At 39.6% G+C, this 27,002-nt stretch overlaps 1 protein-coding gene across 9 annotated transcripts in view; it reads right to left on the bottom strand.

Annotated features, from left to right (window-relative positions):
• PLXNB2 (plexin B2) overlaps positions 1-27,002 on the bottom strand; it is a 257,577-nt gene that overhangs the window by 94,122 nt on the left and 136,453 nt on the right. For 7 of the 9 annotated variants that reach the window (XM_064656177.1, XM_064656175.1, XM_064656179.1 and 4 more), the window contains one exon: positions 23,235-23,303. The exons of the other annotated variants lie outside the window; for them this stretch is intronic. In XM_064656177.1, the coding sequence (XP_064512247.1) occupies positions 23,235-23,236 (2 nt within the window). In that variant the 5' untranslated portion in view covers positions 23,237-23,303. The remainder of the gene's footprint in view (positions 1-23,234; positions 23,304-27,002) is intronic. 9 annotated transcript variants of the gene reach the window in all.

Genomic DNA, 27,002 nt, shown 5'->3' with positions numbered 1-27,002 from the left:
AAACCATAGGTCTAAGTCCCAGAATTTGTCCCTGTAATTACTGGTCACAACTTTACAATTTTCTCCTGTATTCTTAAAGGCTTTCAAGAACCACAAGTCATGCTCCTAAAGATCAGAGGATGAAATTTGAGATGCATGGAAATAAATAGCAACAGAAAGCAGACCCCCCAGTAGAGCGTACTCCTACCAATGACAAGCCACTGGTTGGGGGACTTATTTATCTGCTTGTCAATATTGTGATCAAACCGTTCTCAAATAGTATGTTAACCTAGAACAACTGCAAGACTCAGAAACCTATCTTTAAAAAAACCCAAAAAACAACAGCATCATTTGTGCTGTAAATAGAGCATCTGGTTTTGGTTTCCTAACAGTCAGAGTTGACTCTTCCCAAGAACTGGTAACTCTAAACCCTCTGCCCTTGACTGATGAGCTGGGCTAACCATCTCCAAATAAAGGAGCGGCATTTCTCACACGTCTGGCAGCACAATGCATCTTTTAACCTATTGCTTAAATAGGTGCTGCCAAGGCATCCCTAGGAAAAAACACATGACGAAAGATGCAAACCCACGAGTAAAGCCATTCAAACTGTTACTACTTTCTTACCAGAGGAATTGCAAGACAAAGTGGGTACAGCACTTGCCTCACACACAGTCCAGGCTATGGTGATCCCACTTCCTGACCTCATTGTGTTCTGATGTTTTAATAAACGCAAAAGTATGCCCTGCAAAACAGCCAACTCTAACAAACAGAAAATAGGTCTCCACCAAAACTGCTGCAGTAGAGCACAGTGTTATTCTGGTTGTAACAAGATGAGTTTCTTCCGTGTGTTTGTACCAGGGTGGAGAGGTCACTGCGAGGCTGCTTAACAGCTGGTGGGAACATTTTTCTTCTCACTGGTAAGCACATTTAGATATACAAGTTAGCAGAGCCAATAAGGGCCAGCTACACTATAGAAGGGGAACAGAGAGTAGTGTAAATCCTCCTCCTTGCATGACCAGTTTCATCCCACAGGCCTAATTCTTCAGGCAGCCTCCAAAGACTTTTGCTGGGCAGCTTTCAATATGCATCTTCTGAGCTCTTAGGCTAAATGTTTCCTTTATGGCACCCAGTGATGTGGTTAAAAGGTCTAAGCAAGTATATTTTACAATGTTTGCTTTGTACATGAGATACTTCAGTATATCTATATTTAAAATCTGAATTTAAAGTAGCTAGTCCCTGTATTTAGAAATTTTGTACAGTAGATAAATTCAAACACAGCCTACACTTTCTATAGGAGAATATATATCTAGGAAAGTCTTCAAACACAATCACCATATATAAACACTTTTAACTGTTTAAAGGCAAATAAGCTGAAAATTTATATGGGTACATTAAGACATAAAATTTATTGCACTGGTGTGTAGGGATAATAGGAAATATGCTTCCAAGTGTAATGTCATTGAAAACAGAACCTGCATTCCCCCACAAACAACTGAAGGACAGTCAGAATTCCAGTGTTTAATAAATATGTTCTGAAGCATTTATTTGGATAGTCTTATTTCCAAGTAACAGAATGCCTAGCTCCATTGTTCCAGGAGTACTTCTAAATTTATGTATGGTGCATAAGGAAAGAACAAACTATTATTGCAATAGCTGAAAACTGCAAGTTTTTGTTCAGGCTGTGTATTTCATGAGAGAAGTCCGTCTATGGACTCAAGTAAAAAGGAATGATTTTACAGGCTAGTTTACCCTGTAAAATATTCTCCCTAATCCTTGTGAAAATATACTTCATGCTAATCTTTCTGCCTGAAAGCATTTTTGCAGACAGCTTAGAACATTTCTATCACATTTTATTAGCTTTAAGCTGATCTAATTTCTCTAATTTTCATCAGGTTTATTTGGATCTGTCTAGATATCAGGTTTTTATAGTTGATCTGGTCTTACATAAAACCCTCAAACTGGTATATTTTAATTTCCCGAGTGGACATCTGTCTTCATCTGTGTCTTGTAAAGTATGAAGTACCTTCCTGGTCCTTACTTAACTAGCAGCAATGACCTATGGATCAGGTAGTAATAGCATCCAATTAATGAAAATGTGTAATGTAAAGTATTATCAGTCACAGTGCAGCAGAGATATTTGCCCGTTCATGCTGCATGCCCTGGATGTGATATACCAGCAATCTGTAGCTGTGACAGAGTGCTAGCACAAGAATAAATTCCTACCCCTTGGCCTGGTCTTCTCAATGTGAATTTCTAAAGATATTCAAAAGCTAATATTTTGTGCATTTATGATAGACATTAGAAACATTGTAACTTCAAGCTTTAAATAAGCCTACCATCGAGCTCATGACAGTAGGATAACCACGGAGGCTCATTAAACATGCAAGGCTAGAACTTGCTGGGCACAGGAAAGCTTTGAAGCACAACAAACTCGCCTGTTGAATACTTTACCCTTCCAAACAAAGCTAGAAACCAGTCCAAGAGGACAGAAATCCCATTTCAACACCTGGAAATTGCAGTATGACTGAGTCTTCAACAAGAGACGAATTTCCAACAAGTTTTTGCTGTATCTGTACAGCACCTGTAGAGTCACATCAGAGGAATCTTCACTCCAAGGCATAAATGAATTGTATGCCCTATGATGCTTTGCAGGTCATTTTTTAATACAAACTACCATCAAATAACTATGCAACATCCACAGGAAACAACAGAAGTTGCACATTGGTATCTGAGCACAAATTTCTCTCACAAGCTTTCTGTAGTACTTGAATGATGACATAAAGAAAAGCCAGTAGGAAACTCATACTCTACTATTCTCCATTTGTTTGATGGGAGAAGGGCAGGCATGAACTGTAACTGACAGAGAGATTCAGAAATGAGTTACTAAAGTACTGAAATGTAAGGATATCTGAGATTATGAAGATAATTCTTTGATTATCTCTGAAATCCATGTTTGCTTGCTCTGAGAAGTCAATAGTAACCACCAAGGCTTTGTCTCGACTGGTTCTGTATCAGCATCTGTAAAAAACTAGAGTTCATTCATGCTGAGTACACTGCAACTTGATACAGTTAACATGACTGGCAAATCATCTATTATTGATTCAAAGAAAGATTGCACAGAAAAAGCTTGGTGCCAAAAGGTGAAACCATGCTTGACAAGAGACTCGAGCAAGGAGGCTACTGCACTATGAAGCTGAGCAAGTTGAAGCCTTGATGTCTTGAGGCTTGAAGCCTCAAAGACATTACAAGCCTCAAAGTCTCCTGGCAGCAGTACCAGTGTTTTTATTCCTTTGCAAACTATGTGAGACATGGGGGTGAAAAACATTACATAAAATGAGAACTTATCTCATGGCAAGATTCAAAAAAACAAAACAAGCACCCAGAGAACTCTGGTACATCGCTTAAATCAGCCGTAGTACTACACTTTCCTTAAAGTTTGGGGTAAACATCTTCAGGCAGAAAAATCACAAGCATTTCAGACAAAAAATATGTCTTTCCACTTAGCTTTCAAACTGGAGTGCCTATAAAGGACAACCACTCCCCTTTGGCTCGTCCCTGCTCACAGCAACTAGGGGAAGGCCCAAAGTCCATCACCACTTCCAGCTCTGCTACCTTACAGGGAGGAAGATGGAGCCAGGACTCTGCGTCTTGTTTTGGTCTCCATCACCAAAAGGGTTTATAACAGTCGCCTCTTGGCTTCAGGTCTAACCCTACATGGCCATTAAAAATGATGTGCAAGAGCACTATTTCCATGCATTCCAGAAAGAACTATGGTTGTGCAGCAGGAAAACTGTTGTCCAAATTAGTACACATTGCCCAGTATACGGCCAGCCACCCTACTCTCCCTGCTAACTTGATGTTGGAAAGCACCCTCTGTCACCAAAACAGCAAGAAATTCTCATATAGTCTCACACACTGATTTTAGAGAAAGCACTGAATTACCTTTTGAGGAAAAAAAGATAACACATTTTTTGCTCCAACATTCATAGATTTGCACTGTTTATCCCATGATCTGATATGTAGCAGTCTGTAAAAGTACACAGTTAGATGAGCATGCTTACTGAAGTTTCAATTTTACATATACTTATTTGACTCATTTGGTTTTTAAATAAGGTTTTGAAATAAGGCACTTAAATACTTTAAAGCCAATATTTAACATTTAGATTTGTTTAGACTGAATATAAATATTTATTTAGACAGAGTTAGGCTTATGTCAAACAAGAGTATTCAGCTAAATTGATATAATCATTCAGTAACATTAAACCAACTTGGGAATTCAGACAAGCCTTTGAAAAGTAAAAGCATTAATAGTGCACAAAGATTTACAGAAAAGAATGAAATGAGAACATGGTGAGTATAATTTTTTTTTCTCTCTTCAGAAGCTGGCCAACCTCTGGAACATGTCTCCCCCGAGTACAACCATCCAGAAGACAGAGTTATAGGGAAACTGCCTACAAAATGGAATGGGGATTAGAATTGCATGTGTTGGGTGCTTTTGTTACTTTTCAGCATCACACTGAAAAAATTGATCCCTGATGTTGAAGATAGTAACACTGGTGGGATTCAAATACTCTAGACATTAACGAAATCCCTCTCACTTTCTGGCAAAGGATTTACACTGTCCCTACTTCCACTTCACAGTGCCTTCAGCAAGAGAGGCAGGGGTTTAATATTGAAGGTCTGCAAGTATTCAGACTGAGGAGGTTGTAATTCAAACAGCAAAGGAAGCTCACTGTTCTCAGCCTCACCAGTAAGTACAGCATACTCACTGCCAAAGGAAGAGCTAGGGGAGGGGGACAGACCCCTACCTCCATAGACAAAAGAAAAAAAATCAACAAGACAGCTACACTACTGATTTCAGATGCCACTGAGTACATCTGAGATGCATCTGAGTACATCTAGAAAAAAACCCACCAGGCTACATTACGTCATTAAACAAACATCTACCCTCTCAAAACCAGCTCTGATCAGCAGGACTGCTGTTTGCTTATTTGAAAAGGTTCCTTACCTTGTAATGTCTTTTTCATTTCCTTTCAGTCTAGGAAGTCCAAGAACCACTGACAATGCAATCTACCATACTTTGTTAGATGGTTGATTTCACCCTACCAGGCACCAGAAACACCAAGGTCTCAATGCAACATCTGCAGTCCTGGTCCCTGTCACACAGTAAGCACAGCTCATAGAGCTTGAGGAAGTGCACTGGGTATCTTACAGATGACACCAATGTAATATTTCATTAAGGTTTGTATTAGCCTTTAAGCAAAAGCGGGACAGGAAAATAAAATCTACTTGGGAGAGGCAACCACCTTTGTCTAGAAGAATCAGTGTTCCTTACCTGCTCCATCACTGCATCAGTATGGGATGGCCATCAACCTGTTGTAGATGCATATGGAGAAACTTAATTTCTAGTTCAAGCCAGGGCACTCTCTTTCATACATTCTGGAGTACTGTAAAAATATTCATATAAAACTCCCACAGTGATGTAGGTAGCCTGACAGGGATCAGCACTTTTATTAATAATGCTTTATTTAAACTTACTGGAAATGCTATTTGATTTATGAAGTCCTTTGCAAGCTTCAGTGATTTGCACAAAATCACTATGGTCTGTGCTTAATGATTTGGGTGACATAGTACTTACTGTCCTATCATCACCAACCCTACCCAAAAACATCTTTTGACATATGACCTTGTCTAATTAAATAAACAGAACAATTTAGATAGGCAGAAGGTAATTATAAGGACTGGATGCTGGCCAGCTCAGTGAAGCAGGAGTACCATTCTTCAAAAAAAAGCTTTATGTTTTTTAGCAAATTTAATGACTGGAAGCTTTCAAGACCTTTGGACTTTACTACATCCAGCTAAGAAACATCCAAGCGCATGGCACTCCCTTCATACCACGGTGGGTGACAGTTGTGAGGTCTTGGGCAAGACTACTTCTTTCAAAAAGATGTCTGGAAATAAACAGCTTTCTAACCTGCTCCTTTCTAGCCCTATCTTAGTTGGATCCTTTTTATTTGAATGAAGAATAAGAATCAGGACTGTGCTACTTTCACGTCTTTTTTTTTTTTTCCTTCATTCTGGGGAATTGTCAAATCCCATTTCTTATAGAAGGATTTCAATGGTTTTTCACTATCTCTAACTTATTTGCCAGGGCTTCTTGTTTTTAATGGAAGATAGATTGGGAAGAAAGAGGACAGCGAATAACAGTGCAATAACTTAGAAATAAGTCACTTAATTGCTCCATTACAATTACTAGAAAAACTATGTTCCTGCATGGTAAAGCCTTGATGACAAGGCCCAGTGACAGCAGAGGGAAGAAAAAGGTCTTGTCTCTTCTGTGTAAAGCTGGACAGTTATAGACATTTCTTTTTGTGTATTTAAACTAATCTTTTTTTCCATATAAATATGAGATCTATCACATGGTCATTTCCCACTGAGGTTCCTAAGTGAGCCTGTGCCAGTGCTCCCCCATCCCACCCATCCAAAGGACTTCACCGTGAAAAATCCCTGACTTCTTTCAGAGGGAACAGGATGGAGCAAGAATGAATGAAATGTTTGTAAGGGCCTCATCCTATCTGAGTGTCCTTTCAAATCTCAGCCACCAGTTGGCCCTACACTGAGCTTTTTGTTCCTGGCATGTCTGAAAGAGGTCTGAGCATTAGTTTAGCCTACTCTGGTAAGTCATTCTTCAAAAGCCTTTTTTAGCCTGCTTAATTGCATTGAAATTTTTATACTAAACCGGCCAATGTTAAAAATCTCTTCTAATGTTCTTTCTTTGGACAGGATGCCAGCTTTACAGAATCATAGAATGGTCTGGGTTGGAAGGGACCTTCAAAGACCACCTAGTTCAGCTCCCCTGCCATGGGCAGGGACATCTACCAATAGACCACACTGCTCAAAGCCCCATTCAACCTGACCTAGGACACTCCCAGGGCTGGAGCATCCAGAACTTCTCTGGGTAACCTGTTCCAGTCTCACGACTCTCAGAAAATTTTTTTTTCATATGTACAATCTAAAGCTACCCTCTTTCACTTTAAAATTGCTTCCCCTTGTCCTGTCACTACAGGCCTTGGTAAAACATCTTTAGCTCTCTTTCTAATAACCCCCTTTTATATACTGGAAGGCTGCTGTAAAATAAGGTCTACCCAGAGCCTTCTCTCCTTCAGGCTGAACAATCCCAACTCTATCAGCCATCTTTCCAGCAGAGGTGTTCCAGTCCTCTGACCATTTCTGTGGTCCTCCTCTGGACCCGCTCTAACAGGTCCATGTCTGTACTGGAGACCCCTGAGCTAGACACAGAACTCCAGGTAAGCTGCATTTTGAATGATGCTTCCTCATTTCCAATAGCCTCCCTGACCCAGAGTGCAGATGCTCCACCTGCCTTTCCCGCCCCTGGCCATTCAAAAAAACACTCAATGACCCCAGGCTTTCAGTCTCCCAGTTGCCCCCAAGGGTTTAACTTTCCCCACCCCCTCTAAAAATCTTCCTCCTTGTACACTGAATGCAAATATGTAAGATTTTTAATTTTTGTACCCCATGCTGTGGAAAAAAAAAAAGGCAAAGAAAAGCTGGAAACTGCTGCAAGCATGCCATGCCTTCCCTGCAGCTCTGGCTTCAGCTGAGTCCTGGCCTTTGCGCCTTCAGAAAATCACTACTTTTATATCGTGATAAGACCCAGGTGCCCCAGTGCAATCCAGAACACAGACAGACACAGCCCAAGGTGTGGAGGCAAACCCACTTTGCTCATAACTGACAAACAAATGCCACATCCCTTGTCCCTTCTGAAACACCCCTTGGCACAAACCTTCCCCAAACAAATATTCAGTTTACATATTATTTAATAACACCCCAGTACAAAGGAACAGCTATCACAAGAAAGTATCCAGTTCTGACTTCTGAAATGATTTTGGTAAACTTCTTTTTCCCCCACTCACATATGGTTGGGACTAATTAGAGAGAAGTTTCCTGCTCAAAGGAGCAGTCTTTCCACATCCATTGCCACACCTCAATATGGACAGTGTTTTAAGCCACTATTAAGATTTGAGATTCCATCCAATTGATACAAGAGGAAAATTATCATTTTAGCAGGTTACTAAAAGCACACTGGCTTCTGTTGTCCACATGGGATCTTGAAAATTGACTGCCTGTGTGGAGCTCAACATTTTATACTACTGCAGAAATGGAGCAGAATTAGGAAACAACTATTGATAGGTATAAAATTGTGGCACCATAAAAGCTCCATGCATAAGACCAGTCTAAAGAGAAAGAAATAAAGAAAACCCCCAGTCTTCATTTTTCTTTTTTTTTTCTTGGTTGCACAGTTGGAAATTAATTCCCTGCTGTTTCATATTTCCTATACTGATTAAAAGTGTTATCTACTGCATTATTCTCCTCAAGGCTTGGGTTTGCTAGGTGAAAGCATCATTAGAAACAACAGGGCTGATGTAGGGAAATAGGGCTGAACTGAATTCTTTCACAATATGAGTAGTAAAACGTATTTTTCCCAATAACATTTTATACACGGCAGAAATTGCTTTTCCACATCAAAGTCAAGACACATTCAAATAATGAATTAGTGCAAGAGCCTCGAGGATAAGGTATTTACATTTCTAGGAACAAACGGACTTGTAACAAGCAATACTGGGTATTAATCCTGGTAAGCATGAAAACATGGTTTTCTGGGAAAGTTTCTGAACATCTTTTTGCCCTCAGAAACTAGCAGAATCAAGTATTGCACATGTCAAGAGAGCTGTACATCTCAGCGTAGAAAAGGAATCAGAAGTTTCTTTGAGTTAAACCTCTCACTTTCTCATCTAGGAGAAACTTTAAAGTATCAATAGTCTCACCATTATTCTAAGAACTGTGTTTCAGACATGAAAGGAGCAGCCTGCTTTTCTACTAACTTTTTTTTCTGCTTAGCAGAATTAAACAGTAAATAACTGTGCCATTAACTTGCTCAAAAATGTAAACAATCTAATTTTAGTGAGAATGCTAAAGGAAGATAAATACACTGGATTCAATTAATGCTGATGCTAAAAGTTGTAGTAGTAAGTCAGCACTTCTTAAAACTTTGTTCATGCTGAGATTCCATGAGCTCCCAGTTGTTTTATCCTGTTTACATTAGACATTTTGGCACAGTGGTGACCCAAATAACCTCCACATTTTTCTGTTAGGGTTAAAAAATAGGGTTCAGGTACAACACTTTTTGACTTACAGCATCCTGTCAACTGCATTTGGTGTTCAGGGGTTGCCTAGAACCACATCACCACCAATAAGTAATGTTTTAACATTAAGTTTAAAAAAGTCTTATCTTGATTAAATCTTGGGCATGAGATTCTTCCAAAATGCACAAATGTGCTTTTCAGTCCTGTTTTTAAAATATTAACTAGGCAAACTGGAAATTAAAATAACTCATGAACTTTCTCTTTAGTCAGCCTTAAAGAGTGCTGGACTCTTTGCCAGCATTTACAGGAATGTTTCAACACCTCTGTTTTCTATAAATAGGTTAAAATATGTGTCATCACTTAAAATATGACTTCTTCTTTCAGAGTTTATTTAATTAATTTGCCTTAGAAAGAAATTGGTCAACTTAATGTTTGCAGTTACATGCTGAAAAAGGTCATTCTTGGCCCTATAATGACAAAAAATGAAAGTAGCATTCCTAAGGTTTATTTGTCATAGCAGAATGCCATTCTCGTAACTTCTGACTATGTATATCATTAGTTTCCTCTTTTTTCCCTCCCAAATTCCCCAAAAATTTGGGTTCCACAGAAGTTGAACTACTTTCACCTTGTCAGCACTCAGTGGCTCTGCTCTTTTTCTCATGCTCAAGTCTCATGTTCAGACTAAACTTTATTATACTTATCTCCAGTAGAAACTCTATCCAGATTTCAAGCACTTGAACACACCAGTGGGGACCTCTGTACTTAGAGGCCAGAGCCACCTGAATTCAAAATGAAACACAGGCCCTCGACTGGCAGGAGTGGAGGACACGAGCACGTGTATAACGCTGAGGTGTTTGCACTGTAGTTCTGTAATGAGAACATTTGTTTTAGGAATTGGGAAACCTTGGTTCGGGATGTTAAGTGCATCTGCACTCAACCCTTGATGCTTTGCTGCCAGATGCCTTGATCCAGTGCTGCCAAAGAAACACTTCTACATTTATAGGAACAGATTGAGGGAAACCTGACTTCTAGGGCACTGAGTTGCATGGGTGATCTGGGCTTCTGGTGCAGGATCAGCTTGTGCATTTTCCCCAATGATGAATGCAAAATGTGTAACCCATTTTCAGAGTGGGAATCTGAGCTCCCCTCAATTTAACATGGTTATTGACCTCTGTGCATCCACAAATAGGACTGGGAAAATCCCTAGAAAGGAAAGTTTCAAATACATTTATCTCCTAAACAGTCCTTGCCAACCGTTTTGGGCATTCCTGCTCCATATCTTGCTTGTTCATGAATTTTGCCCTTGTGGGCTATGTGTTCCCCATCCAATAACTGGAAGTGGAGGGACGTTATTCAAGGCTGCTGATCACACTTGAATTAGTCACTGCTCTGAGCATTACAGGCCCACATCCTTCTGGTGGTCTAGTCTTATGGTGGCTGGGCTGACATAGTACTTTTTTAAAAAAAAAAAAAAGAAAACGCATCAAAGAAAACCTCCAGATCCTCAGATATGCTGTACTTCTTATTTCAGTAATACAAAACAAAACTCCAATGTCGCACTTATCCTGTCAGAATACAACCTACAGTCTTGTCTTGGAAGGCAATACACTTTTACCCAGTTATTTCCTTTGGCTGGAGAGAACCCACTCTCTGCTAAGCACTGCCGTGAAATACTCATCTATAAAATAACTCTTCCTTGAATGTTTGCTTTCTCTCCTGAAAAAGGATTTGGGAATAGTAGGAATATAAGCACTCACCTCTTCCAAACTCTGCATTATAATCTTTATGACATGCTTATCAGCAACCACTTTTAAGCTTTTACCAGGATAACAACTTTGTCTTTTCAATGGCTCCCACATTAGTCCTGACTGAAAATGGGGAGAGCTAAGATGTAAGAGACTAATATGAGAATTGTGTGGAATAAAAAAAGAGGGTTTTACAGCCTACCAAGGGACTGGCAGCAGGCTATGAAAAAGCTGGATTCTAGTGCTGTACATTAGCAAAAAATATCCAGAGTTCCTCAATTTACATAAGAAACATTACTAATAGGCATGGTACAACCAGCTCTCAGATTCTGACTCCTTCCCTCTCGCAGCTCCTAAGTAAGTCCACAAGTCCACAGATCATCAGAGCTCTCACAGGAAAAACAGCAGCAAAGCCTGGCGCCTGCAGTGTGCACTTTTTGGTGTTGCCATGGTGATCTCCAGCACACTTATCCCCTGAGAGCTCAGCTCAAAATTCAGAGGGAACCAAAGCAGGACAAAGAAATGACACTCAAGCAAAAGCAACAGAGAAATTATGTGTAATGAGCACAGAAACACACTTTCATAGGGAAGATTTCAGAAAAGAGTTATTCTTAGAACTGAGGGGTCTATAGGAAAAAAGCACAGTTTTCATAGTCCCAACTCTAAACTGAGGTGGTCTATGGAATAAACTCAAGAATTTCTAACCCCATCTCTGTTCATGGATCACTATTTGGCACAGGGTAAGTCCCCAATCTCTGTACTGCAAAAATCCAGATTTGTACAGTAAGGATAGAGGAAAAGGGATAACTAAAGCAGATAAAAAGAGAGAGATGTCTTTAATAATGTGGCACTGTAGACCAGCAACAGATCTCTACATAATCAGAATCTGACATTTATTGTTTAGAATGCTACATTTCCCTATTCCATGAAAAGAGTTAATAAAAACTTCTTTAGTATTTGAGCAATTTAATTTTTTACCAGCTACTTTACATCATCTGTTGATCCTTATGGCAGTTATACTCTCTTACTGCACTCTCAACAAAAGGCAGTTACATTTGTGCAATTGGTTTCTTCAGCATATTCACATTCTCACAATCCAAATAACAATGGGCATAAAAAGGGTTGTGCAGCATTAATTGCCCAAGTATCCATTTGTATGATGCACAAGTGTTTATTCAATACTTGTCTCTCCTCACTCAGGTCTCTTGGTTAGTCTCTCTTTGCTATCCACTCATGGAGTGAATTCTCTGTGCTTTCCCAGGCTATAACATCCCTGGTTTTCAAACTAGCACAGAATCAACAACTGTTGGCTGCAGGAAGGGCTACAATCTTTGGTGTTTATCATTTTATCTTTAGCTCCTCTTCCAAAGGGTGCTGACATTCACCTTGAGCAGCTTCCCTGTATTTTAAGCTTTCTTGATCCCTTTTAACAGTGACTGATTTATTTCCACCATGCACAGGTATTTCTACTCAATTTCAGGTAAAGAGCTTGAACTTTAACAAGATCCCTGCAAAATCACTGATTGCAGTAGGCTTAATACTATGGTTCTTACATGCTTGTACCTTGATCCCTTCAGGAAAGTGGTTTTATTTACTGTGAATAAAGACAAAGATTGACAGACAGCCTTCAAACTAAAGCAGAAGTCAGAAAATGTCTGATTACTCATGGAACCAGCATTTAACAGCTTAACATACTCTTTATTTAGATATCATTTTGCATATTTTACCCATAATGAAAGCAAACATGTTGTGAACAAAATCATCAAGATTGCTCGCACCCTGACAGACAAGCATTTTAATAAAATTTGCACTTATGAGATCAATTTACACTAACTTCCATCTCACAGATGCTTATCCCTTTACCAGGGCTGGTGAATGGAAAATTGAGACCCTAATGTAATTCCAACCACTTCCACAAAACATGTGGAATGTATGCTGTAATGTGCATCCACTTAGGGAATTTACTTGAAAAGCTCTACTTTACTTACTGTAACAGCATGCACTATACCACCCACTACTTGTATGACAATATTTTACAAGGATATGGCAAATCTTTAAAGCATGCAGATGAGTTAAGCACACAGAGGCTGTCAAATATTTACCTTGCCCAAGAACGTTAGATGGATTAGATTAATGCCAAACCGACAAATGTAGTCCAACTTCAGTAAAGGAGTTGGCAGAGCAAGACAAGCATCACTGCAGAGATGCTCGCCTCAAAATCACGTGTTGCGAAACATCAGATGTGCCCCTCTTCACCCCTCGACTTTCCTCTCCCCTGCTAGTCAGCAATTGGAGTCACAGGCAAGGCTTCTGTCAGCTGCTTGACAGAGGCATAAGGAAGATCATAAGTCGAACAACCCACTCAGGAAACCTCCTTTTGCCTCTACTGTCCCACAAGGTCACAGTTTCAGTTTTATCTACTGAATCTGACAGTAAGAGGCTTGCCCCTCTCTCCTCAAGTTGTCCTGCCATTCATTTCAAAGGAAGATCTTGGGTAAATGTTATACTTTGCCTAACATCTGAGCAAAACAGTTGACAGCTGGTTTATCACTAGAAAGAATCTATGTTGTCTCTAAGTGCAGTAGTCCCTTGCTCTGAAAGGTAAATCTCTGTTTTGTTCTGGTATTGGCATGCAAGAGGTGATGAGAAGACACTCCTGGAACTGCTCCAGCAGGAACTACTCATTTTTCAGCTCCTGGTCAGCTTAGATTTCAGCTCTTGCTTAGGTGTGAGTTTTGGTTGCAGCCATACTTATGGCACCCATGGAAGTGGCAGAAACCAGCAGCCAGGGGAGATGGGAGAACCAATCTACCTTGGACCAGTGTGGACTGGTATCCATGAAAGCGACTGTATAAACATGTCCTGACACAATTTAAGTAAAAACCTTCAGCAGGTTTCCTGCAACTGGAGAAAGAAGCACTGCCTGTCACCTTGCCAAAGACGACGACTTGCTGGGAGATGTTATTGCTGCTCATTCTTCTTTTATGAGAATAAACACCTGCTTTTGTATAAGAGTACTATTTTCGGGGTACCACATTTACTTACAATAAGGTTAGCACATTCAATTTTGCTCAAGTTGTGTAAAATAGATGTATTTGGAACATTTTCCTTTATTTAGCTTTTTTTTCTGTTTCCATTCCCTCTCTACATCATTTACATGTTCTTTTCCTTCTGGTCCTATATATACTTCAAAGACATATTTTCAAAGAACAAGTTCTCTCAGCACAGCTTGTCCTCCAGCTGTAAAAGCTTTGCTCACATATACCTCCCTTAGGAAAGATAACTTCTTTTCATAATGCTCCTTTAGGCAAAATTTGTAATCATGCAAACAGGTAGAACGTTCCCACATGGCGCAGCTCAAGAAGGAAGCATACGCTTCCTGCAAAGCAAACCCAGGGTAGCACCACAATTATTTACACCCCAGATAAAATCAATATCCTGCAGATTGGACCACTATAAACAAATGCTATCCAATTTATCTTTCAAGGCAAACAACTGAATAATTCAAAAATAGATGGATGGCCTGATTTGAGTTCACTTAAATGTATGAAAAACCTGGAAGTGCAATGAATCAGCTCTATTGACCACATGTACCTTCCCTTCCTAGAACCATCCCAGCCTTTGAACAGCATCTCCTTGGCTTTGTGACCAGGAAGAGCTCTCTGCAGTCATTCAGTTCCTGGATACTTCTGATGATGCACTGGCAACCAATGTCACTGCAGAGCAAAGACCAAACTCTTCCAGTGTTTTCTGCACAAAATGATACAGCTCATGTTTGCTAAAGATGCTGACTCTGAGAAGTGCAAGAGGACTTGAGGAATCTGCTCCACCACTCCTGATGCCAGATGTACTGTATGTTTCTGCTTGTTAGAATGGAAATGGTACTGTGACCCTTTTTCCTTTCTGAATACCCTGAAGAGTCAAATGGCCGGTAGTGTGTGGTGAAGACTTTTGGATGTAAACTGAAGCAGAGAATGCTAAGGTCAAAACTGTGATTCAGCAACCTCAAGATAAAAAACAAATCAAAACAAAACAAAACAAAAACAACAAAAAAAAGAAAAACAAACAGACAAAACCACACCAAAAAACCCCACCCAAACCCCAACCAACCAACCACCACCAACAAAACAGCAAAAAAACCCAACCCAAACCTCAAGCTCTAAAAAACATGCTTCTTGAAAACTATGGCAGGTCCATTCAGTCACCTGGAAATTTCCAGACACATTTTAAAGAAAACACTATCTATGTATAAACAAGAGTTGCAATGTTTCACAAACTTGTAAGTTCCAGCAACTGTAACTTGACATGATTCAGTTAACTAGTTACAAATTAAAGTAGTGCAATATTAAGGAAAATCAGCGAGGATAAACAAGACTGTATTTTACATATCTCTGGAAGCCTTCTGTTTACAAGGTCATTGGCTTAGTTACTGACAGTGAGAAATTTATTACCTAAATCTAGAAATTTTTATGTCTTGATATTACTTCATGACATTGTGCTTGATCAAATTGAGTGTTGCTGTAACAGTACACAAGAAAATTGTCTAGCTGTCCAGAGGAATGGCTATTTTTAAATACAATGCCTTTTGCACTACATTAATTGAATCAAATATGGTTGAGGTTTGCCTTGAATTTAGGCCTAAAAATTATTAAGCAGAGAAGTATTTAATTGTTACTTTAATCCTTGTAAATTCTTTAATTAAATATAACATCAATTGAGCTAAAGATTATTATGAAGATTTTTCTCAAATAGTACATTTAAATGCGTTATAGCAGGGAGAAAAACAAAACAAGAACACAAGCTGGGCTTAGTAAATAGATTCATATAGATTCACATAAATTAAAAATTTACCATTAAAAGTAACACCCTGAATGCATGGGGCATTTTTTCATGTTTGCTAGCACAAAAGTAACAGCAAAGGTTAAGAGCAGTGGAGGTGGTGTATTTCATACAAAACAGTTCATTAATCAAATAGTTTCCATTCAGCAAAGTGACAGATCAGTTCACCTAAGACCACCGCTTAAACAACATCATTACTATCACAAAGCAAGAGGATGCATAGCACGCACAGAGCAGAAGTCCTTTGCTATGAAGAGACCCATAACACACGTGCAGCCAGGCTACCCCCGCACCAAACCCAAGGGGATCAGCAGCACCAAGGCCTCATATGGAGAGAACCCCTCAAAGCCCTGCTCCCTGGGTTTTGGAGGCTTGGAGTGTGTCTCGAAAATTAGTTAGACTTGAAATGAATGGGGCCTCCTAAAACTGTTTGTTAGTAATTGCACAGTTGCTACAGGCATAGCATTCAGAGGCTTCCCCTGTACTGAGAACCAAACAGCAGCAAGATCATCAGCAAGAAAAGCAGGAGAACAGTGCCCTTATCTGTGCCTGTTCACACTGGTATTGTTCATACCGGTATTGTTCACTTGCCTAAAATTACGAAGTGGGGTGAGAAAGCTGATTTCACTGACTCCAACAACCGCAGTTCCATGAAAGGGCTCATTTTGATCAGGAATCAAAGGTTTATGGAGACAAAGCTAATGGAGCATTTGGGAATTACACTAAAAATGATATTCAAACTGCAAAATCAATGCTAGAGTCAATGCTGCTGACAACTGATTTGCAACAGTTCCCTCTAAGTCTGTAATGCATTTCCTTTTCTAAGCAGGGACAATTCTCAATGTTTGTTGCCAGACAATAAGAAACTTAGTGCCAATATTCTCACTTCTTTGAGAGTATAGAGTAATACCCCAAATGGACAACCTCATCTGCTTATTCTGTAAAATACCATGGGTTGACACGTTGATATGAGAGTGTTACAGGTGTTATCTCCCACTGTGGATTAGGAGAAGGAAGAAAGCTATTACGATGTGGGTGATAACCAAGCAGCTGTATTCATCAACCTTTACAGGATGACAGTTTAGGCTAGTACCTTCAACAGAAATTTTTTTATGAAACTCCTCTTTGCATCCCCACAAAATTGAGATAACGCCAAAACTTCAAATTTGGCTTTAGCATGACAAAGAATTGATGTGAAGCCCTACTTTACTGCACCCAGGTTTCCTACTCAGTTTCGCTAGACTTGGGTAAACTGCTTTTTGCTTTCTCTTGATCTCCCCAGAATGCAGCAGCTCTTGCCAAAAATAACTATGTTTTAATTTTCCTTCACAATTCCCTTGCAGAGGTCTGCACTGTTTTAATGCTGTAGCATCGCATATCCTTTTAATTCCTGCCGACACATTTTAACATTTCAAACACATGATTATTTATAAGCAAAAAGCCACCAGGGCTTTGGTGAGGTAAAGTGGTTTAGTAGGGACTGAAACTGGGGAGAGGAGGGAGAGGGGAGGGTGAGTCATAATTTTTTGTTTTTAATCCTTCACTCCTCTTCTGTTGGGCTTTGTTATTAGCAGTAGCGTTTATTCACTTTGAGCAGGGCCAAGACAGCAAACAAGTCCTCTGAATTTGAAAGCCAAACAATTCCAACTCCTAATTCAGCCATGCACGCCTGCTCCAGGCTGTTCAATCCCTTGAGACCACTTTTTGTAGCCTAGCCTTTTCTCTCCTTTAAGTGCCAACTCATAGACAGCCGTTGGCTAGGGTTTTGTCCGTTCCCACCTGCTCCTGCGAGAGGGAGAACAGGCCGGGATGGAGTGACGCCATCCTTGAGTTTTGTGCTGCATTCAGGGCTGGGTATTGCCACACTGAACAGAGCAAACAGGTTACAAAAACTGTTTGCACAGACAAAGCAAGGCACTTGACAACCACCACCGCTCCAACTAAAACACCATTTGGAAACAAGTTGCACCGCATACTGAAGGGGAGACAGCACTTGTTCAAAATCCCCTCTCCTTTTCAGTCATTGCTCAATAGAGCAGCAAAAAATTTGTCCTCCAGCCCAATTATACCACTCTGCTGATGCTGTAACAAAAGGAGAAAGAGTCATGACAGAAATAACAAGGTAACCTGCATCTCTAATGGAAGCAACAGCAGGAGGTAGAAAAATTAATTTCTATCACACACCATTTTCCTTTCCACTTCAAGCACTCTCTTCCCATCTAAACACTCCTTCTATACACACCTTCCTGCAAGAAAAACTCTCTGAAGACTGGATCCTCCCAAACTTATCTATACTTCCTACCTTTTGCAGCTCCCCTGAGAATCAACCCTTTGCCTTGAGCCAGGAGAGCTGGGCAGTGCAGGGGTCTGAGTCCAGCCTGGGAATTAACAGCATATAGGTTCCAGCTCTAGGCTTTTCAGATCTGCTTAAGTTTGGAAAAAATCTTTTAAGTGTGGATCCCTCATATTCAGCTGCCACAAATACTCATGTTTCTATACCAAAATACTTGCACTTGGTTTCAAAAGTGTAAATACTCTTGAGTTCTAAGTATAGTTTTGGACAGCTAAGAATATGAAGAACCTTTGAGAATTAGACTACTTATTTCAGTAAATTAAGTAGGTAGTAACTGTGAAAATGCTGATGTTAGACAGTATTTCAGCTTCCTAGGCTATAAATGGATATAATTTTTACTTACCTGACAGGTGTGTCATGAGAATTAGCTAATATTGACACTTTGATCTTTAAAATGCTTTGCCAAGTATTAATTAAGGAAGGATCATTTTGCATTTAAAATAGCTAGTATTTTGAAGTTAAATTTGTCTCCATCCCTCTCCCAAAATGGTAAAGAATCTACCATTTGTTTTTCTACATATTGCCCAGGAGATAATTTCAGAGAAACCTGAGAAAGACAGACTGACACATGGATCTGTGTTTCAAGAAAGATTAATGAATACCTCTAAATAAAAATCTGAGTTTTGTTGCAAGAATCTTCTCTCCTGGGGGTCTTGTAACCAAACCCGTAGCCTTGGTCAAGTGTTACTGAATTAGGGAGAAAGGACATCCATACCCTCCAATAGACCACATTTTTATAACTAAGCTACAAGTATTTTTTACAAGACAGGTCTAAAAGTGAAGTGTGAGAGGTATATAACATGCTGCAGGTATTCAAGCACTGCAGCTACTGATAAAACGTGGCCTCATTTCTCCACAGAGGGAAAGGTGCCAACATATGGGCAAAACTCTATTATAGCTCTTCTGCAGCTAGTGATATGAAATACATATAAAGCTGTGCAACGTTTTTGTTAGATTGCCACCCATGTAGGCTTCTGCCAGAGGAAGATGGAGAGCCAAGGCTTGTCTGTGGAGCCAGTACTCTCGCAATCACTCTGCACTTGATAATAAGGGCAGGACAAGGGCAAGACTTTCACCATGGGCACTCTCATTGTGAAGATATAGCAGCAAAGGCATGACATTTGGCCTTTACATGACCCAGTGAATATAAACTTAAATTAGAGGGAAATAAAAGATTGTATTTGATAGCATATAAGTAAACAGCAACATAAATAAGGCTCCAAACAAGCTGCTCTGCACACCCTGCAGAGATCATTATGCAGGGCTTTCCTGTGGTTGCTACTGCTGCTGGTTACAGCCTGACCTGATGTCACAGGCTACTCAAGCTGGTAGTGCAGAGATGTCATCTCTTCTGGAGCTGCAGTATTCTCCTTAATGTTAGCCAGGGAACATAGGGAAGACAGAACCGAAGGGAAAGAAAAAAGACGGGAGGGACACAGATACTGGAAGAGATGCCAGGAAGCACATACAGGAAAACAGATGCAAACCATGTGTACTGCCTTTGAATGCCCTTTAGGGTCTCAGAGTAGCAGCAGCAGAAATTCTACGGGGACATTTTGCAATGTCACATTCTTGCCCGCTGCCCAAGGCATGCAAAAGATACTGAACAAATGCTACCCAATGTTTTGGTGACTTAAGTCCTGTGGATCTAAAGATGTGTCTTAGAGGTGATTCTGAGGACTAAAGACTGATTGATTGTTGTATCTAGAATTAAAGTTCCTTATATGAATCCTTCACGATAGTCTCTATCATGGGAGATTTTTTCCCCTGTTCCCCTGTCTTTTTTCATGCACAGCATAGACATAACTTAATGAACTACTAACTTCTCAATATTTATTTTTCTCCTCATTATCGAGTGTGGCTCTATGCCTTATTTACCATGTTGTCCAAACACTGCTGAGAATTATTTATAGCATTCACAATAGAGGAGTCAAATTCTTACAAACAGCAATTATTTTTACAATAGCTGACTAGATTCTGAAACTAAGGTGGATATTTTTGAGATGGACACTGTTTTTTAGAAAATATTTTATAATCCTAGAAATATAAAAAGCATCTCCTTAGACCTTCCAGAAGGAATCTGCCTACCAGGCAGCAAAGCTTAGTGACAGCACATGACATGACATGGTCCTCACCCTTCACAAGGGTGTCTGAACCAGGCTATTTACGGTGCCAGTGCACACATTTTACATAAGAAATACTGTTGAGAACAGTGAACAAAACACTCAGTGCTACATTAAGAACTTGTTCCTGGGATCGCAGATTACAAGACGTGCAGCGAGAACCTAATTTTGGTATCTAATCAGGGCTGAGTGTTCTTCCCCTCATCCTGTGCACTTTCCTGCCTGTGCTCTACTTGATGGTGTCTGCTCCTGATTCCCTAAGGTACACACTCCCTTCCTACTCCTTGCAGTTACTGCCTGAAGATTATTTTGATTTATCATCACTATAATCAAACACAATTGGCTGTTTATCATCCCTCCAGTCCATTTTACATGTTTCCTAGCCTTTCCTTATTTTTTAAGTGGGAAAACCCCCTCACTTTCTCCATTTCCTTTCTCCTCTTCATCAGGTTAAAGAAACACAGCAAACCAACATTTCACTGGATTCCTCCAGCATCCTAGCTTTGTCTTTCATCTTTTTGAAAGGTCAGTCCAGAAGTTCATTGGGTTAGAATGAGGAAGAGCAAGTTTATTCCACTTTCTGGCTTTATGGGTAGCTAAAGCCAAAATCCTACCAGCTATCCTAACAAACCATTATAATGTATTCAAACTCAAGTTTCAAAATTAATTTTCAATTTTTACTTAAAAATTTTTAATAAATAATTCTGGATGTGCTACATCAAAATGGATGATTGTCAGAGGAGGTGCTGGATTTCACAGTTTCAGGGTTCTACCTCCAGTTTGTGAGTGGCTGCAGATAAAGCCACTGCTCCTCTCAGTTCCCATCAGGTGCTTTGTTTCCTCTCTTTGGCTCTGCTGACTTTGTATATGAGAATATCTCCATAGCCACTTTTGTGATATAAAACTAAAAGTAGACAGGGAAAAGTATTTTTTCCTGTCCACATAAACTTGTTAATTTTGTATTACTGCAAAAATTCCAGCCAACATGAGGCCAATTAATTTTTGAAAATTATTGAAGTTATAGAAGGGTAAATCTCTAGTTTTAATGTCAGATAGCTGCAAGAGCTAGATCAAGAAGGTTTACATTCTGGAGCTCAATCTACACATGCACAAAGTTAAAATCTCAGAAAAATAACGTATACTGGAGATCACATTTATTTTTACATCAAGGACAAAGTGCTAGGATCCATCTTTGCAGCATGATGTGTTTATTCCTCTGCCAGTTTCAAGATCAGCTGATAATCACGTTGTCAATATTATACTACTCAGCTTCCTAAAAGGTAGCTTTGCTTCATGTCTTTTATTTGTTTTAACATACATACAAGAAATGACATTTTAACTGGGCAGATATTTTTTTAGAGTTCAACCCATACTCAAATGGTGCTCTCCTGCTAAACAGGCACGTAAAAACTACAAACAAGCAACCCCCAATATTCTGCTTGTTTCACAAAAATGGGAACTGAAGATAACCTTTCCCAAGTTTCCCTAGTTTCCCAGGAGAAAAGTTGAAGATCAAGTTGGTGAGAAAAATGTGAAAGGAACTGACAAAAAATTTTTCTTCACTGGTGTGAACAAGGTCATTTGAGATGTACTTTTAGGACCCTGAAACAACTAGAGTGACTGGTCCCAGTAAATTACTTCAAACCCTGTATTATTTTGTTCAATACACATCAAAAGGTTTTAAGGACTTGATTTTATAACTTATAAGCCTACACACATTTCAAACTAGGCCAGATACCAGTAATGTAAAGAATCAAGACACAGCCTAGTCTGGAAATCTTTAACTTAGGTACAGTGTTGTCAAATCTGAGGATCGTCATTTCAAGCAACCCTATATCAGTAGACAACTCTGCATAAACCAGACAAAATTTTGCAATACAGTATGCAGTTCCTGCAGTATCTCACTGTTTCAATACTATTGGTCAGCCACTAATTACTGAAGACAAGTTTATAGGAGTTGAAAGGCTAAAATTAAAACTACCCCAGCTTTAGATATTTAAGACAGAATTGATGTCCTATTTTGACATCTAAGTCATTAATTCTATACTTTATTTGGCATTTGGAAAGGCTTAGTTGACTGCTTCCAAACTCCTCAGTCAGGCTCTAGGAAAGGGAAGGTGAGATCGTGGGAAAAATGTAATATGAAAAAACACTGGAATGAGTCTGCGGCAGCTAGAAATTCATGACTATCACTGCCCTGCACACCAGAGCCACTCAAAGCCTCCTGGGATATGCTTGCAGAGATATGGCTTTGCTTCATGAACAAATATGTACGTACATATACATGTGCAGGAACACAGTTAGTGAGTTCACCTTATTATGAAATACAGCTAGGGAAAGGAATTACTTTGAGAAAAATAATGGGGTATTCACCAGCAAAGTAACAGTTTCAAAAGGTTCCAGAAAATGAACCAAAGCTCTTATTGTTAGAGAACTATTGACTCCAGGTTTGAAAAAGTGACCTCAAGTGAGCAATGATGCACTTAGCCTGGAACTTGCAGCTGCTGTATTTCACTGTAAATTGAATTGCCAATCCACAGTGCAATCTTTTTCTACTGTAATCTCACATCTTTGGAGCAAGTATACTGAAAAATACTATATACTGGCTGCATTATTCCAAGTTAGACTAAATTCCTCTGGAAATGGAAAATATGTCCACCTTACTGAATTTAAGAATCCCTGTGGGTATTTATATAGGAGTAATGGGTTTTTTTCCTTTTTAAGGGCACTTAGTGACAACTTCATGTTGCCATTTTTCCTGTGAACAGTTCATAAGCATGCAAGTGACTAATATCATGTGGCCCCATTAAAAGCATTTAGGTACGTATAAGCCTACAGCCCCATACTGAAAACTATGTAATAGATATTCTATACTTCACACACATATGCACAGTGATCACATTCTGCATTCTTGCCATACTAAAAGTGGTCTTTTTGGTAAATTATGCTGCCAATTTAGCATGATTTATAATATCACCAATGTCAATGGTTTACAAACATAATTAATAGGCACATGCTGTGAAATACTTACATTCACTTTTCCACTAACTGTTCTTCACTACAATCAAGTTATTTTCCAGGACAGTGTTTAATCTTCTTTCTAAATAAAAGAAGGCAACAATTACAAATATATTCATATGCATTAAGCTACGCTCAATTACATCAAATTTATGAGCTTTAACATATAGATTTAAGATCATCTATAGTGTCCTATAAACTTGTAATTTGTTTATATACAGTCAGTTTTATTACATTTTAAACACAACTTTAGCACACCGTAACTTTCAATCCTGAAGCTAAATGGAGCAATATTCTGCACTTCAATAGCTGCTTGGATAATAAATCAGATGGACAGTTGCTCACAGATGTACAACTAATTACTGAAGAACTGAGAAGTCAACTGATATATTACCAGAAAGAATATTACCAGAAAGAATGCCTGGCATTACAGATGGATTATTGCATGATTTGGTACTCCTCTAGCTAGAGCTTGAACATACTCTTATCAATGGAGTACTCTGCACCTCCCACAATCTAACATTTAAGAATGGAAGAGAAACAATGTCTGTCCCTCTAGGGAAGAATAAAATACCTTAACATCTTTAACATCATTGTATATGCAAAAAAGTGATAAAAAAGGTTCATGTAGATTGTCCAACATGAATGGGAAGATGACAACTGTCCTCAAAAAAAATATCCCAGGCAATAGACATAGGGAGTGCTGAATGGCTCAACCTGTTCCTTACACAGTTATTTCCCAGCTGCTTTTCAGCAAAGCATCCAATGCACAACTAAATAGTTTGCAGCAAAAGCCAACACACGCACTAAAGGATCACTGCATGGCAGTTCCCAGGGGAGAGAGACCCAAACACCTGACAAAATCCACCACCTGTTCTCCAAAGCCATCTCATACCAGCTGAATGTGACTTTGAGACTTGCACAACATTGGCTTCTCCTGGAAGTAAGACGCAAACATCAGCAGCATTATTTTCCCTTCACATTCCTTGAGGCTGCACAGTACTAAACCAAGTTTATTTTGATAATGTTCCATGGGATTTCATTTCCTGTGATCATACCCTATATCTCTGTGGGAAGATGTTCCTTAAGACTACATATATTTATCTCTTCCCAGGGAAAATCTGTTTGAGAGAACCTGAGCACTCACCAGGTAGCGGATGTACATGGATAATCAGCAAAATTGTGAAATGAGGGATATGGGAGAAGAGCTGGGTGAGATATTTAGACCACAGCTGCATGATACAGCATAATTGAAGAGTACAGGCTTGGACTGGAACTGAGGAAGGTCATAGGAGGGAAGTGTAAGTAAAGCAGCCAACCCAAGAGACAAACAGACAAAAAAACTGGACTTTAGGACCAAGGGAAAGGGCAGATTTCTTTTGATATCTTACTGACAACAGGAAAAACAGATCTGGTGTAAATTAAGCATGTAAAGGAAAAGAAAATTCAGAAGTAAAAGGAAGTGGCAAAGGGATGTGAACCATTATAATAGTGTCAACGACAACCAAGAAGGAAGGAGGTGGAAGTAGTCAGCAAGGAAACAATGGATCACGATGAGAAGTTCGCTTTTTATATCCATGTTGCCTCTTTCCTTAGTAGCATTTTTGCAAGCATTGCTGAACAGTGATTTAGGCATGTCTTGCACAGTTTGTTCACCTCCCAACTTTGCAGATGCAAGAACTGAAGTACATGGAAGTTAGTATTTGGCTGAGCCTGGAAAATGTATTGAATGCTGTCAGCCCTGACTGTTGTGTTCAGCCAGCTATTCCCCCAATAATAAAGGTGCGTCCTTTGCTAAAAACATCAGAAATTTATTTACTGGAAAAAGAGGCTCAATGATAACCCATGAACTGGTACAGAGTCAGTGGACTACTTATGTGCCAGTTCTCACCTGAGTACACTGGGCAGTTTAGTCTGTAGTTGGTAATCAGCTGTTCCAGAAAATGATGCTACCAAACTGTATTCAATTTTCTGTGTTATAAAATAGGAAGCCTTTTTCACAAGAGGCTTGGGATGTAAGCCAGAAATCTCTCTCATTATCTCCCTATGTATTCAGACTGAATCATCAGATTTTCCAGGTTTCTCCACTCAAATGGCACACTGCTTTGGATGACTTTAGATGGACACAGGTGGTACCATCTGCCACAAGGTTTCTTTTTTTTTTTTTTTCCTTCTCCCTCTTGCATAACTTTTTCAGTATCTTACACTGGAACACCATGAGGAATTGGTCTTCCATGGTATGGGTTTGGCCAGCCAGCCAGTCAAAATGGACTGCCTGAACTGAAGGAACTTCAGTACATGTTGCTGTCACAGGTCCTCTGATAGCTGGAGGCAGTTGCAGACTGACCTGAAACTAAAAGTACTTGGATGACATAGGGGAGTTGTTCTATAAAGCTGACAGAAACCATGAGCACAAATAAAGCAAGTGGGTAGGGGGGGTGCTCACACAAGCTATCTTCAGTCTAACAAGGCTAATCTTCCTGTTTCTTCTCTCTTCATTGGCTTGACAGAGAGAGTCCTGCCATGGATTGCCTCCTGAATTAGGAATCAATCTACCCTGAGCTGCTTTTCAGAAGGGACTCCGTCTCCCTTCCATAACCCACAGAGAACAGCAGGGCATTACTGACAATAGACTACTCTTAGTTCTTACCCTGTCGCAGTGTGAACACACTTAACTGCTCCCACCTTCCACATGACACAATTTCTGACTTTCAGATCAAAATACATCTTTAGGAGGAAAGGATGAAGACCACCTTGTATGCAGTTAAGACCATCACGAGAGGTCAATAACCCAGTAGAAACAGGACAACTATGAACAACCTCCCCACCCTGCAAGTGCCCTCTCTCTCATCAGGCAGCTGCACTTCTGTTCTCAGGGTCAAGGTCTCAGATACCACAATTTCAAAAAGATTATAAACTCAGGCTGATCAGTTGTGTCCAAGAGCAAAATTTTGCAAGTGGATAATGTGCCACCCTGGCACTGTGACTGCCAAGGAAATAGTGGCTTTTAAAAGCAGCAAACTACAAAGTGTGGCACTTGTTCTGTGGCACCTAAAGCTGATGCTGCTGTAAGTACAAGTAGGAGCACACTGAGTGCTTTTTTTTTTAATGTTTGTTTCTAGAGCTAAAAACAGATCATGAACCATATTTCTTTGAGGGAGTCTTTTATTTGTTTGTTAGAAAGGTCAGGCACTGGGTCAGGGATAGAAAGTTGTACTATCCGGTTCCCAGACACAGACCTTATTCCCCTGAGCCTTCAGCTATATGTAACATATGGAGCAGACACTTTTCATATAGACCTTTATATGCCCAAGGAACTTTCATCCGGCTGTTGAGCTAACAAGCACAGTGCCCTTGATAGGATGGAGCACATAAGATAAAACTACATACTGTTTTTGAGCTTAATTTTGAGAATGGATCTTTATATTTCAGTGCTGGGAAGGTGATTTTACATCATGCAGACCATGTCCATATGGAAACAGGATATAGAATTTACTATTAAAAACTTTAGGGTGATACCAAATACTAGCCTAATACATTAAACACTGCAGTGTATTTACATCTCTAATTAACTCAGTGTCACGCTATTACATACCGATATATCATCAATGCAGTATCTTCCCTCACCTGTGACTCTCTAGCTTAAGTGGCTCTTGGTCATCTCCATTCTGCCCTCTCCGCCTCCTTGTCCACAGACACTAGAGTCCACTTCTAGCACATGAACTCCAGAGCTTTTTTACTAACTTCCTTTCTCCTCTGCTTGGCTTACTGCTATTCTCTT

The sequence above is a fragment of the Pseudopipra pipra genome, chromosome 5 (genome assembly GCF_036250125.1).
Source record: "Pseudopipra pipra isolate bDixPip1 chromosome 5, bDixPip1.hap1, whole genome shotgun sequence".
In the NCBI taxonomy this organism is placed as follows: domain Eukaryota; kingdom Metazoa; phylum Chordata; class Aves; order Passeriformes; family Pipridae; genus Pseudopipra; species Pseudopipra pipra.
The sequence above is the reverse complement of the archived record's forward strand: the minus strand, read 5'-3'. Positions and strand labels throughout refer to the sequence as shown.